We start from the raw sequence: 17,562 nt of genomic DNA, 5'->3' as shown, positions 1-17,562 counted from the left end.
GCGGTGGGGGTGGGGGGTGTTCACGTGACGAGGGCTGTTGGCGTTCAGGTACCCGGTGATGATGACGATGCCAGGTGAGGGGAATTGTCTGGTGACGCTGCCTCCATCGTCAACTCACATGGAGAGCCACCGTGACTCACGCACAAGCCAGCTCGCTCACTCACCCACCCACACGAGCCTCGCTCACTCACCCACCCACACGAGCCTCATTCACTCACCCACCCACACGAGCCTCGCTCACTCACCCACCCACTCACCCACCCACACGAGCCTCACCCACTCACTCACCCACACGAGCCTCATTCACTCACCCACCCACACGAGCCTCACCCACTCACTCGCCCGCCCACACGAGCCTCACTCACCCACCCACACGAGCCTCGCCCACTCACTCACCCACACGAGCCTCACCCACTCACTCGCCCGCCCACACGAGCCTCACTCACCCACCCACACGAGCCTCGCCCACTCACTCACCCACACGAGCCTCACCCACTCACTCACCCACCCACACGAGCCTCACCCACTCACTCGCCCGCCCACACGAGCCTCACTCACCCACCCACACGAGCCTCACTCACCCACCCACACGAGCCTCGCCCACTCACTCACCCACACGAGCCTCACCCACTCACTCACCCACACGAGCCTCATTCACTCACCCACCCACACGAGCCTCACCCACTCACTCGCCCACACGAGCCTCATTCACTCACCCACCCACACGAGCCTCGCCCACTCACTCACCCACACGAGCCTCACTCACTCACTCACCCACTCACACGAGCCTCACTCACTCACTCACCCACCCACACGAGCCTCGCCCACTCACTCACCCACACGAGCCTCACTCACCCACTCACCCACCCACACGAGCCTCACTCACTCACTCGCCCACCCACACCTCACTCACCCACCCACACAAGCCTCACCCACTCACTCACCCACCCACACGAGCCTCACCCACTCACTCACCCACCCACACGAGCCTCACTCACTCACCCACACGAGCCTCACTCACTCACCCACACGAGCCTCACTCACTCACCCACACGAGCCTCACTCACTCACCCACTCACTCACCCACCCACACGAGCCTCATTCACTCACTCACCCACGTGAAGTGTCGAAGGAAGGAGGATCACGGGACAGACCCAGATGTCATGAGTTGTCTGACTGAGATGACTGGCAGATGCACAAACTGTACTCCCCCCTGTGCCAACTTTCTGCGTTTTAATCGCCCGGCGTTCTGCTCATTGTTGTGAGCGCCGCTCCCCTGCCCTCCCCAGGAGCGTCCTTCTCGAGCCTCCTCCACAGAGGTCGATCGTGACAATGCCAGTACCATTCGTCAGCAAGTCCAGTCAGTTCTACATCCTCTTGTACCACATCAGTCCATCTCTTATCTAGCCCGTGCCGCGCCTCTCCATCCATAGAGAGCGGTGGCGTAGCGGTTAGCGCGCTGCGCTACGAACCTGGCGACCCGGGTTCTGGGCCTCCCCTAGGTCGACTCAGCCGCAAATGAGTACCTGGTGCGGTGTGTAAACATCGCCACTAGGGAGACAAAGGCGGACGGGCGTGGTGTTGTGCTGTGCCGGCCTATATAGGTGTTCGCTAACAGCACTTGCCCCTACAGACCCAGCCAACGGAACATCGCCTCCTCGAGGAGCTCACCGATGGGACGGTGTCCAACGTCTCTCAAGGATTTGTGAGCTCCTCACACAATCCAGCTCGGTTAAACCCATTGATGGATTGTAGGCAGGCCAGCCAACGGACCCCGCACTAAACTAAACCATTTTATTTGACCAGGTAAGGCCCACAGAAGCGACCTGGCCGCAAATGAGCACTCAACGAAGTGTCTTGTCGTCTTGTGGAAATTTATACTCTAAAGGCGTGTTTCTAAATGTGGAGGCAAAAACCGGAGGACCCGGAGAAAAATCAACGCGACCACGAGGAGAGAGACACGCAAACTCCAAATATACACACACATGCACACCATACACACGCCACACGCACCACACGCGAACGACGCACACCACACGTACCCACGCGTACCACACACACACACCACACATACACCCCAGACTCCATAAACACACACCACACGCGCACCACACACACACACCACACATCCCACACACATGCACACAACAAATACTACACGCAACCCACACACACCCCTCCCCAACACACACAACGCCCCCCCCCCCATACACACACGAACTCCAGACACCCCACACACCCCACACACACACGAACTCCAGACACACACACACCCCACACGCCCCACACACACACGAACTCCAGACACACACACCCCACACACCCACGAACTCCAGACACACACACACCCCACACACCCCACACATACACGAACTCCACACACACCCCACACACCCACGAACTCCAGACACACATGCACACCCCACACACCACACACACACACGAACTCCAGACACACACACCCCACACACCCCACACACACACGAACTCCAGACACACACACCACACACGCACGAACTCCACACACCCCACACACACACCCCCCCCACACACCCCACACACACACGAACTCCACACACACACACACACCCCACACACACCACAGACACACACGAACTCCAGACACACACACACCCCACACACACCACAGACACACACGAACTCCACACACACACACAACCGAAACACACACGAACTCCAGACACACACACACACACCCCACACACCCCACACACCCCACACACACACGAACTCCACACACACACACACACCCTACACACACCACAGACACACACGAACTCCAGACACACAAACCCCACACACACCACACACACACGAACTCCAGACACACACACACCCCACACACACGAACTCCAGACACACACACTCACCACACACACCACACACACACGAACTCCAGACACACACACACCCCACACACACCACAGACACACACACACCACACGAACTCCAGACACACACACACCACACACACCACAAACACACACACACACCACACACACCACACGAACTCTAGACACACACACACATCACACACACACTCTCCCTGTCCCACGGGATTCTCTGTCCCCGTGTCTGAAATAGCCGCGAGTCGCGTTACCACGTTCCTGCTCTACTGAAGCAGCCCCCCCCCTCTATATTTAACCTCGAGCCCCCCACACGCCCCCCCCCCATATTTAATCTCGTCCAAGCGCACTCTGTCCGGTCCCACCCAGATTTTCGTGTCTCTCATCCCGGTGTCTCTTCGTCTCCTCTTCTCCCGGTGTCTCCGTGTCTCTCACCTCTGCTCTCAGTGTCTCTGACCCCCCGCTGTCTCTGACCCCCCGCTGTCTCTGACCCCCCGCTGTGTCTGACCCCCCACTGTCTCTGACCCCCCGCTGTCTCTGACCCCCCGTTGTCTCTGATCCCCGTGGTCTCCCTGGAGATGTCTCCTCGAGCGCTGCTGGGTCTGCTCCTGCTCCTGCTGACCTCGCTGACCCCGGTGATCCGGGGTCAAGATGAGGTCAGTGAGGGCACCGAGGTGCAGCCCGAGGCGGAGGTGCAGCACGAGGCGGAGGTGCAGCACGAGGCGGAGGTGCAGCACGAGGCGGAGGTGCGAGTTGAGATGGGGTCGAATCGTCGAGATGGTGGCGGTGTTGATGACGGCGATCGGTGATGATTGTGGCCGGTAGTGGTGTTGGTGGTGGTAGTGATGATGGCGGTGCTTTTGGTAGAGGTGATTGTGGTGGTGGTGGTGGTGTTCATAGAGGCCCATGGTGGTGGTTGTCTGGTGGTCGTGGTGATGAATGCGGTGGTGGTGGTGGTGGTGAATGCGGTGGTGGTGGTTGTGCTTGTGGTCGTGGTGATGAATGCGGTGGTGGTGGTGGTCGTGGTGATGAATGCGGTGGTGGTGGTGATCGTGGTGATGAATGCGGTGGTGGTCGTGGTCGTGGTGATGAATGCGGTGGTGGTGGTGATACTAGGCATGGTGGTGGTGGTGGTGGTCGTGGTGATGAATGCGGTGGTGGTGGTGATACTAGGCATGGTGGTAGTTGTAAAGTGGTTGTGTGGTGGTTGATTAGTTGTTGCTCAGCTGTCCCCCCCCCCTCTCCCCAGGTCTCGGCTGCCTCTACCCCCGTTGACCCCCCCGCTGTAGCGGACGGGCCCCCCGCCAAAGAGGGACACGGGGCCCCCCACTACCCGTGCCTGGGGGTCCCGGGAGTCCCGGGGCACAACGGAGTCGCGGGGCGAGACGGCAGGGACGGGAGGGACGGCCAGACGGGGGAGCGAGGGGAGCCCGGTAACCTCATCACACACACACACACACACCTCGTCACACCTCATCACACACACACCTCGTCACACACACACCTCGTCACACACCTCGTCACACACACACCTCACACCTCATCACACACATACCTCATCACACACAGGCACTTCGTCACACACCTCATCACACACACACCTCGTCACACACACACACGTCACACACAGACACACCTCACACCTCATCACACACACACCTCGTCACACACACACACCTCGTCACACACCTCATCACACACACACCTCGTCACACACACACCTCGTCACACACACACCTCGTCACACACTTCATCACACACACACCTCGTCACACCTCATCACACCTCATCACACACACACCTCGTCACACACACATACCTCATCACACCTCATCACACACACACCTCGTCACACACCCACACACCTCATCACACACACACCTCGTCAAACCTAATCACACACACACCTCGTCACACACCTCATCACACACACACACCTCGTCACACACACACCTCGTCACACACCTCATCACACACACCTCGTCACACACCTCACCACACACACACCTCGTCACACACACACCTCGTCACACACCCACACACCTCGTCACACACCTCATCACACACACACCTCGTCACACACCCACACACCTCGTCACACACACACACCTCATCACACACACACCTCATCACACACACACCTCGTCACACACCCACACACCTCGTCACACACACACACCTCATCACACACACACCTCGTCACACACCCACACACCTCGTCACACACACACACCTCGTCACAAACACACCTCGTCACACACCCACACACCTCGTCACACACAAAAGATCCCCCGTATAGCCTTAACAGACTGTAGGGGCAAGTGCTGTTAGCGAGCACACACACACACCTCGTCACACACACACCTCATCACACCTCATCACACACACACCTCGTCACACACACCTCATCACGCACAACAACCGCCATTTGCCACTAAGTGCTGGTGACGTCACCACGGCGCTTATGCCAGGCTAGGTGCGCTTTAAGACCACATGAAGTGTTGAACGCCCGCTGGTCACGGGGCAGACCCAGGTGCCATGGGTCGACTGACTGAGATGAGTGGCCGATGCACCACCTGTGCCCCCTACTGTGCCAACCTGCTGTGTTTTAGCCACCCGGCGCTCCGCTCGTTGTTGTGAGCGTCGCTCCTCCGCCCTCCGTTGTTGTTGGAGGGCGACTACCTCCTACTGCCCAGTAGCGTCCTTCACGAGCCTCCTCCACAGAGGCCGATCTTGACACCGCTGGTACCAGTCATCGGCAAGTCCACTCAGCTCCACGTCCTCCTGTACCACATCACTCCATCTCTTCTCTAGCCCGTGCCGCTCCCGCTTAGCCCCCTCGGCATGCGGTGGCTGGACATGCGAGCTACATGACCCAGCCATCGCAGCCTTGCCCGCCGGAGGAGCTCACCGATTTCAAGGATTTGTGAGCTCCTCACGCAATCCAGCCTGGTTAAACCCAGGATGGATCGCAGACAGGCCAGCCTGAATGTGTCTAGCCTGCAAAGATGCTCCATTAGGGGGATCCACGTTTCACAAGCACAGAGAAAGAAGGGCATAACCGTGGCCGAAAAGACCCGAAGCTTCGTGTGGAGCGACAGACCAGGTAGCTTCAACCCAGCGTGTTACACAGCCGAAGCAAAGATAATGCCGCTCGACTGATTCGGAGTGAAACCTCTGCTATCAAACCGGACGTGGTCATACGCACACTGTCCCATTTATGGAAAACTCTCCACTCTCTACACAACTGCCCCATCACCAATGGTGAGCTGAGGGGGTGGAGTGTTTGATGGCACAAAATACCGAGGCAGTTGCTTAGTTTTGGTGGGGCTGATGGTAAGGCCCCACCTCTTAGTGGCAGGCTCCTGGTCTAACAGCAGCGCCTCCAACTCCTTCCTCCTCTGAGGGAGCAGTAATTGAAGCAATTGGCGGGACCCCGGGGTCCCCATCACTGCCCCGGGGTGGGGAAACCCGCGTAGCTACACGAGTCTTGCCTTACCGACAACTAAACTAGTGGTCAAACGATTGGCTTCGTCGAGAGCTACTCGGGGCACTAAGTTTCGTAAGAAGTTGAAAAATTACATAAACACGTTAAATTCACCGCCTGGGGTGGCGGCGGGGCTCGCCTTGGCAAAGAAGCCGAGGAACGACGGCTGACCGGAGGGCGGCGTCGTCGCCGCTCGCGACTGCGGCGGACGCCCCACCGGGGCTTGCGTTTGGCCGGTGGGGGTGGCGCCCGTCGTGTCGATCGCCGCCAGCTGCTGCTGGCGCTTGTTGGCGCGAGTCTGGGCGGGCGGCGCGTTGCTGTCGGGATCACGAGTGGGCGGACTGAACAACAAGAATAATTATTGACCTGATTTTTGCGGGACCCCGGGGTCCCGCAGAAATTATTCAATTGTCAGATCATCAGCATACGTAACATGATTGACCGATAGGGAGCCATCCCTCGACCGTACCCGGGCACCGATCAGCCTCCCATTGTAACTGTACCAGATGGAGATTCCTCCGGTACAGCCATGGAAGGCGAATTGAACTACGTGGTCGAAAGATGTGAAATAATGTGGGAGCCACAGGAAATCCCTGTCGCACCCTAAGGTGAACAGGGAATGGCTCCGACTCCCGGCCACGTAGTATTACCCGGGCCTGGCCACCATCATGAAGGTCCTCAATGATTGTGAGCAGAGTCAGAGATTCTGAAAGCACAATGTATTATTTTTAGTTTTTATTATATTCTATTATTTTTTATTTTCTATCCACGTGACTTTACCAAAAGAACCAATAATATGTATCCTCAGTGTGCCTGGCAAGGCGATGTTGAATAATCTTTGCCAGGCCCTATCTTGGCACACTGAGGAGGGAAATGCCCCTGTAGTTGTTACAGTTTGTGCGGTCCCCCTTCTGAAAGATGGGGACCACCAGGGTATCCTTCCAATCCTGCGGAAACTGTCCAGTGGTCCAGACAGTTATTATGATGTCATATAGGGCAGTCTCCACACAAATGCCAGCGCTTTTCCTCATCTCAGACTCTGGATCACCTTCCGTACTTCCTCAACAGATGGCACTTCAGCCAGTCACTCACAGGGGGTGACTACTTCCAATGTTTGAGGTACCACAGCCCCAGCAGGGTCATCCCCACTTTGCCCCATGATGTTTTCCAGGCTGAGGAATTTCCCCTCCCCTAAAACCTCACAGAAATGCTCAAAAAAATCTGCAAACCTGATTCTGAGGGTCGGACATTAAAACACCTTTCTTCCCCTAAAGTTGGAGATAAGTGTGGCGCTGCAAGTTACTTTTTTGATAGAGTTAAAGAGTGATTTGTAATCGCCGGTTACTGAGGCAGACTCCATATCCTCAGCAACCCGCGACCACCACTCATCTTTGCAGCACTGCATGGCTCTCGAAATCTCCACGCGAAGGCTGCGGTAAGCCTCCTCATTCTCTGACGTGGGATGCTGGAGATGGTGGGAGTGGGCCTGTTTCTTTTTCTAAACCAGCCAGAACACCTCCTCCATTAGCCAGGGTCTCTGGGTAGGTCTGGACCGTGTACCCAAAGCAGCCATTGCAGCTGCATGAGCCACACTCCCAAACCTTGCACATTTCCCCTCGGCATCAGGAGAAGGGGAGGGGGGCGATGCCAATCCCAGCTGCAAGCGGTGATGAAGTTTTCGCTTGCAACTGTCATCAGCTAGCTGAGACCAGGCCACTGAAGGTTTGAATGGGGTCGTATTCAAACCCACATCCACACACCATGCACCGATGACGGAACAGCGTGTTGGTGATTACAAGCCCATGGGCTGCACATACGTCTATCAGCCTCCTACCGTTGTTATTGAACTGATCTGGCCCATGCTTTCCAATCACTCCAACCCAGGTGCCAGCATCGTGACCCACTCGGGCATTAAAGTCACACAACAGGATAACGCTATCCCGAGGGGCCACTTTAATGTATCACCTGTGACAGTAGGTCATTGAAGGCATCTTACTAATCGGCCTTGCCTGCATCCCTCTACTGATGCTCGTCTTCGGTGGGGGTATAAGCAACCACCACCACCACTCCTCGTCCATGGTTGATGGGGAGGCGAGTCCACAGTAGTCTGGAGCCTACAGATTCCAACACCTCACCACCACGCTGCCCTGCCCCCTTCATTCTTTTGTTCAGAAGAAGAGCCACTGCCTGTTGTTTGGCAGTCTCCTGCCCCGAGTAGAGGACTGTCCACCCCTCATTGTGGCAGGAGCCAGAGCCGGTCCACCGGACCTCCTGATTACCGCAGAGATCCAGGCGGTACCGGTCCAGCTCCCGATAGAGGAGTGGCAGCCTCTCCTCCACATTGACCGTTCAAACATTCCACGTGGCCACTCGCAGTGGCTTTTTTGCCGTTTCTGAAAGATCCCTGACGCGAATCGGCACACGAGGGGGTGTGTGGCCAGAATCATGCCTGGCCGCCTTTATCTCCCCAGTGGCGATGTTTCCACACAGCGCCAGGTATTATTTTTTTAGGCTGAGTCAACCTAGAGGAGGCCCAGGACCGATTGGGATAATCGTCACTGGTGGCGGGCGCGAGCAGGAATCAAATTCGTTTCACCGGGTTCGTAGCGCAGGGTGCTCACCGCTACACCACCGCTCCCCACGCACCTCGTCGCACACCGTACGCGAGCCCTAACACCACACAACCCCGCGTGTCTCTTCCTTTACCCCCTCCCTCCGCAGGGGTGCAGGGTCCCGTCGGCCCCCCTGGCCCCCCGGGATCCTCGGGCAACCCCGGCGTGTCCGCTCGGGGCTTCCCCGGACACCCCCAGAGCCCCTCCTCCCTGCTGACCGCCGGTCCCCCCCCGCGCTCGGCGTTCTCTGCGGGGCTGGGGGCGCGGGCCCCCCTTCCCGGGACCCCCATCTCCTTCACCAAGGTTCTGTACAACAGCCCCCCACACTTCGACCCGGAGAGCGGGAAGTTCACGTGCGTGAGTCCCGGACTCTACCTCTTCTCGTACCATCTCACCGTGTACACCAGTCACGTGAAGGTACTCACCGCACTCACCACACTCACCACACTCACCACTCACCACGCTCACCACACTCACCACACTCACCACTCACCGCACTCACCACACTCACCACACTCACCATACTCACCACACTCACCACACTCACCACACTCACCACTCACCACACTCACCACACTCACCACACAGTAAACTCACCACACTCACCACACAGTACACTCACCACACTCATCACACTCACCACACAGTAAACTCACCACACTCACCACACAGTACACTCACCACACTCACCACACTCACCACACACCACTCACCACACTCACCACACTCACCACTCACCACACTCACCACACTCACCACTCACCACACTCACCACACTCACCACTCACCACACTCACCACACTCACCACACTCACACCTCCCCGTGTACTATCTGTGTGTACTCTCTGTGTGTACTATCTGTGTGCTCTCTGTGTGTGCTCTCTGTGTGTACTCTCTGTGTGCTCTCTGTGTGTACTCTCTGTGTGTGCTCTCTGTGTACTCTGTGTGTGTACTCTGTGTACTCACCGTGTGCTCTCTGTGTGTACTCTCTGTGTGTACTCTGTGAACTCTCTGTGTGTACTCTCTGTGTACTCTGTGTGTACTCTCTGTGTACTCTGTGTGTACTCTCTGTGTGTACTCTGTGTACTCTCTGCGTGTGCTCTCTGTGTGTACTCTCTGCGTGTACTCTCTGTGTGTGCTCTCTGTGTGTACTCTCTGTGTGTACTCTCTGTGTACTTACTGTGTGCTCTATGTGTGTACTCTCTGTGTGTGCTCTCTGTGTGTGCTCTCTGTTTGTACTCTCTGTACTCTCTGTGTGTACTCTCTGTGTGTACTGTGTGTGCTCTCTGTGTACTCTCTGTGTGTATTCTCTGTGTGTACTCTCTGTGTGTGCTCTCTGTGTGTACTCTTTATATGTGTACTATCTGTGTGTGCTCTCTGTGTACTCTCTGTGTGTACTCTCTGTGTGCTCTCTGTGTGTACTCTCTGTGTGTACTGTGTGTACTCTCTGTGTGTACTCTCTGTGTGTACTCTCTGTGTGTGCTCCCTGTGTGTGCTCTCTGTGTGTACTCTCTGTGTGTGCTCTGTGTGTACTCTGTGTGTGTGTGCTCTGTGTGTACTCTCTGTGTGTGCTCTGCCTCCCCGTGTCCTCTCCCAGGTGGGTCTCTATCAGAATGGCCGCGGGATTATCTTCACCTACGACCAGTACCAGCCTGGGGACGTGGACCAGGCGGCCGCAACCGCGCTGCTACCCCTGCGCGCGGGGGACCAGGTGGGGGGGGGGGAGGGGTGGGGGGGTGATGGTGATGGGTGGTGGGGGTGGGGGGGTGATGGTGATGGGTGGTGGGGGTGGGGGGGTGATGGTGATGGGTGGTGGGGGGGTGATGGTGATGGGTGGTGGGGGGAGCACGATGCGTGATGGGGGGGGGGGGGGGTTAGTGATGATGGTGATGAGTGATGGTGAGGGAGGTTAGTGATGGTGAGGTGATGATGATGGTGATGAGTGATGGGGGGGGTGAGGGTTAGTGATGGTGAGATGATGATGATGGTGATGAGTGATGGGGAGGGAGGTTAGTGATGGTGGGATGATGATGGTGATGAGTGATGGGGAGGGAGGTTAGTGATCGTGAGATGATGATGGTGATGAGTGATGGGGAGGGAGGTTAGTGATGGTGGGATGATGATGATGGTGATGAGTGATGGGGAGGGAGGTAAGTGATCGTGAGATGATGATGGTGATGAGTGATGGGGAGGGAAGTTACTGATCGTGAGATGATGATGAGTGATGGGGAGGGAGATTAGTGATGGTGGGATGATGATGATGATGATGGTGGTGAGTGATGGGGAGGGAGGTTAGTAATGGTGAGATGATGATGGTGATGAGTGATGGGGAGGGAAGTTACTGATCGTGAGATGATGATGAGTGATGGGAAGGGAGGTTAGTGATGGTGGGATGATGATGGTGATGAGTGATGGGGAGGGAGGTTAGTAATGGTGAGATGATGATGGTGATGAGTGATGGGGAGGGAAGTTACTGATCGTGAGATGATGATGAGTGATGGGGAGGGAGGTTAGTGATGGTGGGATGATGATGGTGATGAGTGATGGGGAGGGAGGTTAGTGATGGTGAGATGATGATGGTGATGAGTGATGGGGAGGGAGGTTAGTGATGGTGAGATGATGATGAGTGATGGGGAGGGAGGTTAGTGATGGTGGGATGATGATGATGAGTGATGGGGAGGGAGGTTAGTGATGGTGAGATGATGATGGTGATGAGTGATGGGGAGGGAAGTTACTGATCGTGAGATGATGATGAGTGATGGGGGGGGGGGGTTAGTGATGGTGGGATGATGATGGCGATGAGTGATGGGGGGGGATTAGTGATGGTGGGATGATGATGGTGATGGGGGGAGCACTATGAGTGATGGGGGGGGGGGGTTAGTGATGGTGGGATGATGATTGTGATGAGTGATGGGGGAAGGCTGATGGAGGTAGAGGAGAGGTGGGATGATGATGTTCACGAATCATGATTATGATGTTCGTGAGGTTGGTGTTCGTGATGATGGTAGTGATATTAATGTTGTCGAGGCAGGTGATTGTGGCGGTGATGGTGGCGGTGGTGACGGTGATGATGGTGGCGGTGATGTGTAGGTGTGGCTCGAGGTGTTTGGCGGCCCGGAGAACGGAGGAATCTACGCTGACAACAACAACGACTCCATGTTCTCGGGGATTCTCCTCTACCCGGAATAGGCCTCGCCGCTCCAGCGACACACGGAGAAGAATAGGAGGCAGGGGCGGTGATGGTGATGGTTGTGATGGTGATGGTGATGGTTGTTATGGTGGTGGTGATGGTTGTGATGGTGGTGATGATGGTGATGGTTGTGATGGTGGTGATGATGGTCTCACAATAAACTTGGGGAGTCTCCGTGACATTGCATCTATATATTGATTTATTCCACAGTGAGTGGGGTCACGGGGTCACAGGTCACAGACAGGGTCAGCATCACCCCCCCCCTTACCCCCACGGAATTCAGGGGGGTGGGGGGGGGCCCTGCAGAGAGAAGCTGGGCCCCTAATCCAGAGACGCCGCACACGAGGCACAGGCGCAGCCCTGCAAGTGCTCGCATGCGCCACTGCTGGCGGAAGGGGCCTCCACCAGAGGCCGCTACAGAAAGAGGAAGCTTGGAGAGTCGCCCACAACTTTACCCCACCGCCACCACCACCAACACCGCCACCACCGCCACCACCAACACCGCCGCTACCACCGCCGTCACCACCACTGCCACCGCCACCACCACCGCCACCACCACCACCACCACCACCGCCACCACCACCGCCACCGCCGCCACCACCACCGCCACCGCCGCCACCACCGCCACCACCACCACCGCCACCACCACCACCACCACTGCCACCACCGCCGCCACCGCCACCACCGCCACACACGACCACGACGACGAACCCTGCCCATCCTCGACTTCACTGCGGTGGATGGGAAGGGGGGGGGGGGCACTTGACCACCCTCCCACCCCTCCCATCGCTTCAGCTGCCACGCCGGGAGATGGAACCGAACCGGCGACCTCTGCATCGCAAGTCCAGCGCTGCTCGCCACAAGCATCACTGCCGACAGTGGCAGCTGCCCGACAGAGAATGATCCCTGCCTTAGATCACGTGCACATCTACACGTGATTTAGATTGCATGCAACCGACGTGTGGCTACGGCTGATCAGCGCAGTGCCGGATTATACTCGTAGCAGAAGTAGCTACATATGAATCTTGATTTGAAGCTTTCGTGACTGCAGGAGGCCATACTCGTTGGTTCTTTCGGTAAAGTCAAGGAGGTAGAAAAATTAATAGATCACGACGTTTCGATCGCAACACAAGCAATCGTCATCAGGTGGGACAACCACAGCCTACTTCAGCACCTGATGACGATTGCTTGTGTTGCGATCGGAACGTCGTGATATGTTATTGTTTCTACCCACGTGACTTTACCGACAGAACCAAAGAGTGTGGCTACACGTGTAGTAGTAGTAGTAGCTACTACTACACGTGTAGCAGCTAGCAGCTACACGTGTAGTAGCTACACGTGTAGCTACAACACGTGTAGTAGCTACGCGTGTAGTAGCTACGCGTGTAGTAGCAGCTACACGCGTGGCTACTACACGTGTAGTAGCTACTACACATGTTGTAGCTACTACACATGTTGTAGCTACTACACGTGTAGTAGCTACTACACGTGTAGTAGCTACTACACGTGTAGTAGCTACTACACGTGTGGTAGCGTGTAGTAGCTACTACACGCGTAGTAGCTACATATGTAGTAGCTACGGGCCCCGCACTTTCAAGGGCCCAGCGTTAAATGCTTTCAAGCTATCAATTCCGATTCAGTGACTCTGCACTTGCTCTATTACTATAGTACTATACCACCTTCAACTTTAATGAACGACTGGGTGCTTAAGGTTAGCGATTTCTCGTTATTATCTGGCTGTATAGCAAATGAGAAAAATACAATTACTTTACTATGCAAGTATAAAATGTGTGTTCTAATATTTTTGTGTTTTATTTATTTATTTAGGGCCCCTTCACAACATATGCTACAGGACCCGCACTAGCTTCATCCGGCACTGGATCAGCGTGTCATTTGTAACTTGTCGCTCTGCCTAGTGCACACGCCTTCTTGAATTTTCCCCGTCCCTGCAACTGACAGCTTCTGTGAGCCAGCGGCCGACTTAGAGACCCCGGGGATAAACGGGGTGAACATTGGGGTGGGGTGAGGGGGTCTAACTGGGATCCCTGAAAATGAAAAAGGGGGGGGGGAGCAAGAGAATTAAGACCCCTCCTAGTGGGGGTTAAACGGAACTCCGCTAGCTAAGGTAGGGAATTTCAGAGTAATCTTGGGGGTTCGATCGTGGACCCCCTCCTGGGAACGAAATGGGGGGGGGGACCCCTAGGAAGTTAATTTGGGAACCGTGCACACTGATGGGGGGGGGGCCTGGAGACTATGAGAGACTCTGGGAGGCATTGGGGGGGTGGGCTTGTTGATTCAAAGTGAATCCTGCAGAGGGGGGCTCGGGGGACCTCCGTGCGAGTTGCGGTGACCCTAAGACCCCAGTGAGACCCCAGTGAGACCCCGGACTCAGTAATCCCCGTAGTCCCCGTGGTGGAACCGCTGGGGGGCCCTGCCATGACCCCTCTCCTCGTCCTCCTCGTCCTCCTCGTCCTCCTCGTGGCGCCGGGCTCCCCGCTGGGGGGCGCCCCCCCTGCCCTGGTACTCGAACCCCGGTTCCCGGTTGCCGGGGTCGTGCTCGGACTGGTCGGGGTCGGGGTCGGGGTCGTCGCGACCCGGGGGCTCGGGGTCGCGGTCGGCCTCGGGGTCGCGGTCGAGGACGGGGTCGGGCCGGTCGAGGTAGTGGCGGCGAGAGGCCTCGGGGTCGCGCGCGTGCAGAGCCCAGAACGCCGCGTCCATCTCAAACACCTGCACGCGCGGTGGGGGGGGGGGGGGGGGTCGAGGGGGGACCGCGGGGGGTCAAGGGGGGCCGAGGTGGTCAAGGGGGACTGCGAGGGTCACGGGGGACTTTGGTGGGGGGGGGGGGGGTCAAGGGGGACCACGGGGGACTGCGGAGTGTCAAGGGGGGTTGCCGGGGGTCGAGGGGGGACCGTGGCGGGTCGAGGGGGGACCGCGGGGATCAACGTGGACAACAGGACCACGGGGTGAATCAAGAGTGTCCCATGGGGGACCCTTTCCCAGCGCGGGGCCCACGGCAGCGGGGCGCTCACCGCCTCGTAGTGGCCCAGGTGCAGGAAGTGCTGGTGCAGGCGCCAGAACGTGGGGTCCTGGGGGTCCCAGGCCTGGCGCCGGGTCCGGAGGAAGGCGTGGGCAGCAGGGGAGCCCACGGAGACTGCGGGGAGGGAGCGAGGAGAGGGAGGGGAGAGGGAGGAGATGGGAGGAGAAAGGAATGAGATGGAGAGGAGGAGAGAGGGGGGGGAGGAGAGAGGGGAGAGAGGAGAGACAGTGAGGGGGGAGAGAGAACAGGAGGAGAAAAGAATGAGACAGTGAAGGTGGAGAGAGAGGGGGGGAGATGAGACAGAGAGGAGAGGGGGTAGAGGGGGGAGAGGTAAGGAGAGGATAGGGAAATGAAGGTGGAAAGGGGAGGGAGCGGGGGAGTGATGAGACAGAGACGTGAGGTGGATAGAAGGTGGGGGGGGGGGGGGGGTAGAGATGGAGGCGAGTTAATGTGTTGATAGGCAAGTACATTCTGTGTGACCAGGTGAGAACTGGAGAGACCAGGGTAGAAGTCTCATTTGCAAGAGTGACCTGCATGGGAGAGGGGAGAGTGGAGGAGTCTCTCTACCCGGGTTTTTTAACCTCGGAGATCTCACTCCAAGTCAGTCGAGTGGCGTCACCTTTTTCGTCAGCTGCGTCACGCTGTGTGGAAGCTACCTGGCCTCTAGCTGCACAAGAAGCTCGAGGTCTTTGTCAGCCAAAGTTGTGCCCTCTCTTCTCTATAACTGCGAAACATGGACTCCCCTGAAGGAACTACCCCGGTATGAAACATTCAGGCTGACCCTGGCCACGATCCGTCCTGGCTTTAACCAGACTGGGTTGTGTGAGGAGCTCACAAATCCTCCAGAGATCTGGACAGAGTCCCATCGGAGAGTTCCTCCAGCAGGCGAGGCTGCGTTGGCTGGGTCATGTGGCCCACATGCCCCAGCCAACCCATAGAGGAGGCTAAACGGGCACAGCACGGGCTGGAGAAGAGATGGACTGATGCGTGGATGAATCAGTGCGAGTGGGTGAGTGGGCGGTGGTGTAGCAGTTCGTGCGCTGCGATACGATCCCGGCGACCCGAGTTCGATTCCCGCTCACCAGTGACGATTATCTGAAACCTGGGCCTCCCCTAGGTCGACTCTGCCTAAAATGAGTACCTGGTGCGTAAACATCGCCACTGGTGAGACCGCGCGTGGTGTTGGCCACCCAGTGAGTGGGTGAGTGAGTGGGTGAGTAAATGGATCACCTTGTTGCTGAACCTCATCTCCAGCTCTCTTGCCGATACTCCCAGTTTCTCCATCTACACCACAGACAGCAGTCACGGGTGAGTCGGTCACGGTTTAGTCGCGGGAGAGCGAGTGAGAGGGTCATGGGTGAGTGAGTCACGGGTTAAAGAGCCATGGGTGAGTCATGGGTGAGTCATGGGTGAGTCATGGGTGAATCATGGGTGAATCATGGGTGAGTGAGAGCGTCACAGGTGAGTGAGTCACGGGTTAAAGAGCCATGGGTGAGTCATGGGTGAGTGGAACACGGGTGAGTGAGAGCGTCACAGGTGAGTGAGTCACGGGTTAAAGAGCCATGGGTGAGTCATGGGTGAGTCATGGGTGAGTGGTACACGGGTGAGTGAGAGCGTCACAGGTGAGTGAGTCACGGGTTAAAGAGTCATGGGTGAGTCATGGGTGAGTCATGGGTGAGTCATGGGTGAGTCATGGGTGAGTGGTACACGGGTGAGTGAGAGCGTCACAGGTGAGTGAGTCACGGGTTAAAGAGTCATGGGTGAGTCATGGGTGAGTCATGGGTGAGTCATGGGTGAGTGGAACACGGGTGAGTGAGAGCGTCACAGGTGAGTGAGTCACGGGTTAAAGAGTCATGGGTGAGTCATGGGTGAGTCATGGGTGAGTCATGGGTGAGTGGTACACGGGTGAGTGAGAGCGTCACAGGTGAGTCACGGGTTAAAGAGCCATGGGTGAGTCATGGGTGAGTCATGGGTGAGTCATGGGGGAGTGGTACACGGGTGAGTGAGAGCGTCACAGGTGAGTGAGTCACGGGTTAAAGAGTCACGGGTTAAAGAGTCATGGGTGAGTCATGGGTGAGTGGAACACGGGTGAGTGAGAGCGTCACAGGTGAGTCAGTCACGGGTTAAAAGAGCCATGGGTGAGTCATGGGTGAGCAAGTCACATGGGACTTACCTGGAGCTGCCACCATCAGGAGCAGCAAGAGGATTGGCCACATATTGGCGGTCATGGTGAACCTAGCCTGGCACAAACCTGCTACAACAACCCCAAAAGTGACGCAACAACACCATGCAGCCAGAGCACGCCCGGCCGCCGTTGTCTCTCCGGCACTGATGTTTATGCACCGCACCGGGAACTAATATTGGGCTGA

The 17,562-nt window shown here is 57.0% G+C and overlaps 1 protein-coding gene across 1 annotated transcript; it reads left to right on the top strand.

The window, feature by feature from the left end:
- Positions 1-3,226: 3,226 nt before the first annotated feature.
- On the top strand, positions 3,227-12,335 carry LOC142925551 (uncharacterized). Its single transcript, XM_076068451.1, has 5 exons — positions 3,227-3,613; positions 4,117-4,300; positions 9,076-9,383; positions 10,564-10,677; positions 12,057-12,335. Exons 1-5 carry the CDS (start codon positions 3,446-3,448, stop codon positions 12,153-12,155), a joined length of 873 nt encoding a protein of 290 aa, XP_075924566.1. The 5' UTR covers positions 3,227-3,445; the 3' UTR covers positions 12,156-12,335.
- The last annotated feature ends 5,227 nt before the right edge of the window (positions 12,336-17,562 follow it).

The sequence above is a fragment of the Petromyzon marinus genome, chromosome 21, assembly GCF_048934315.1.
Source record: "Petromyzon marinus isolate PM22_M1 ecotype Great Lakes invasive population chromosome 21, UKy_Petmar_22M1.pri1.0, whole genome shotgun sequence".
Taxonomy (NCBI): Eukaryota; Metazoa; Chordata; class Hyperoartia; order Petromyzontiformes; family Petromyzontidae; genus Petromyzon; species Petromyzon marinus.
Note: the sequence above shows the minus strand (reverse complement) of the source record. Positions and strands in the feature narration are given on the sequence as shown.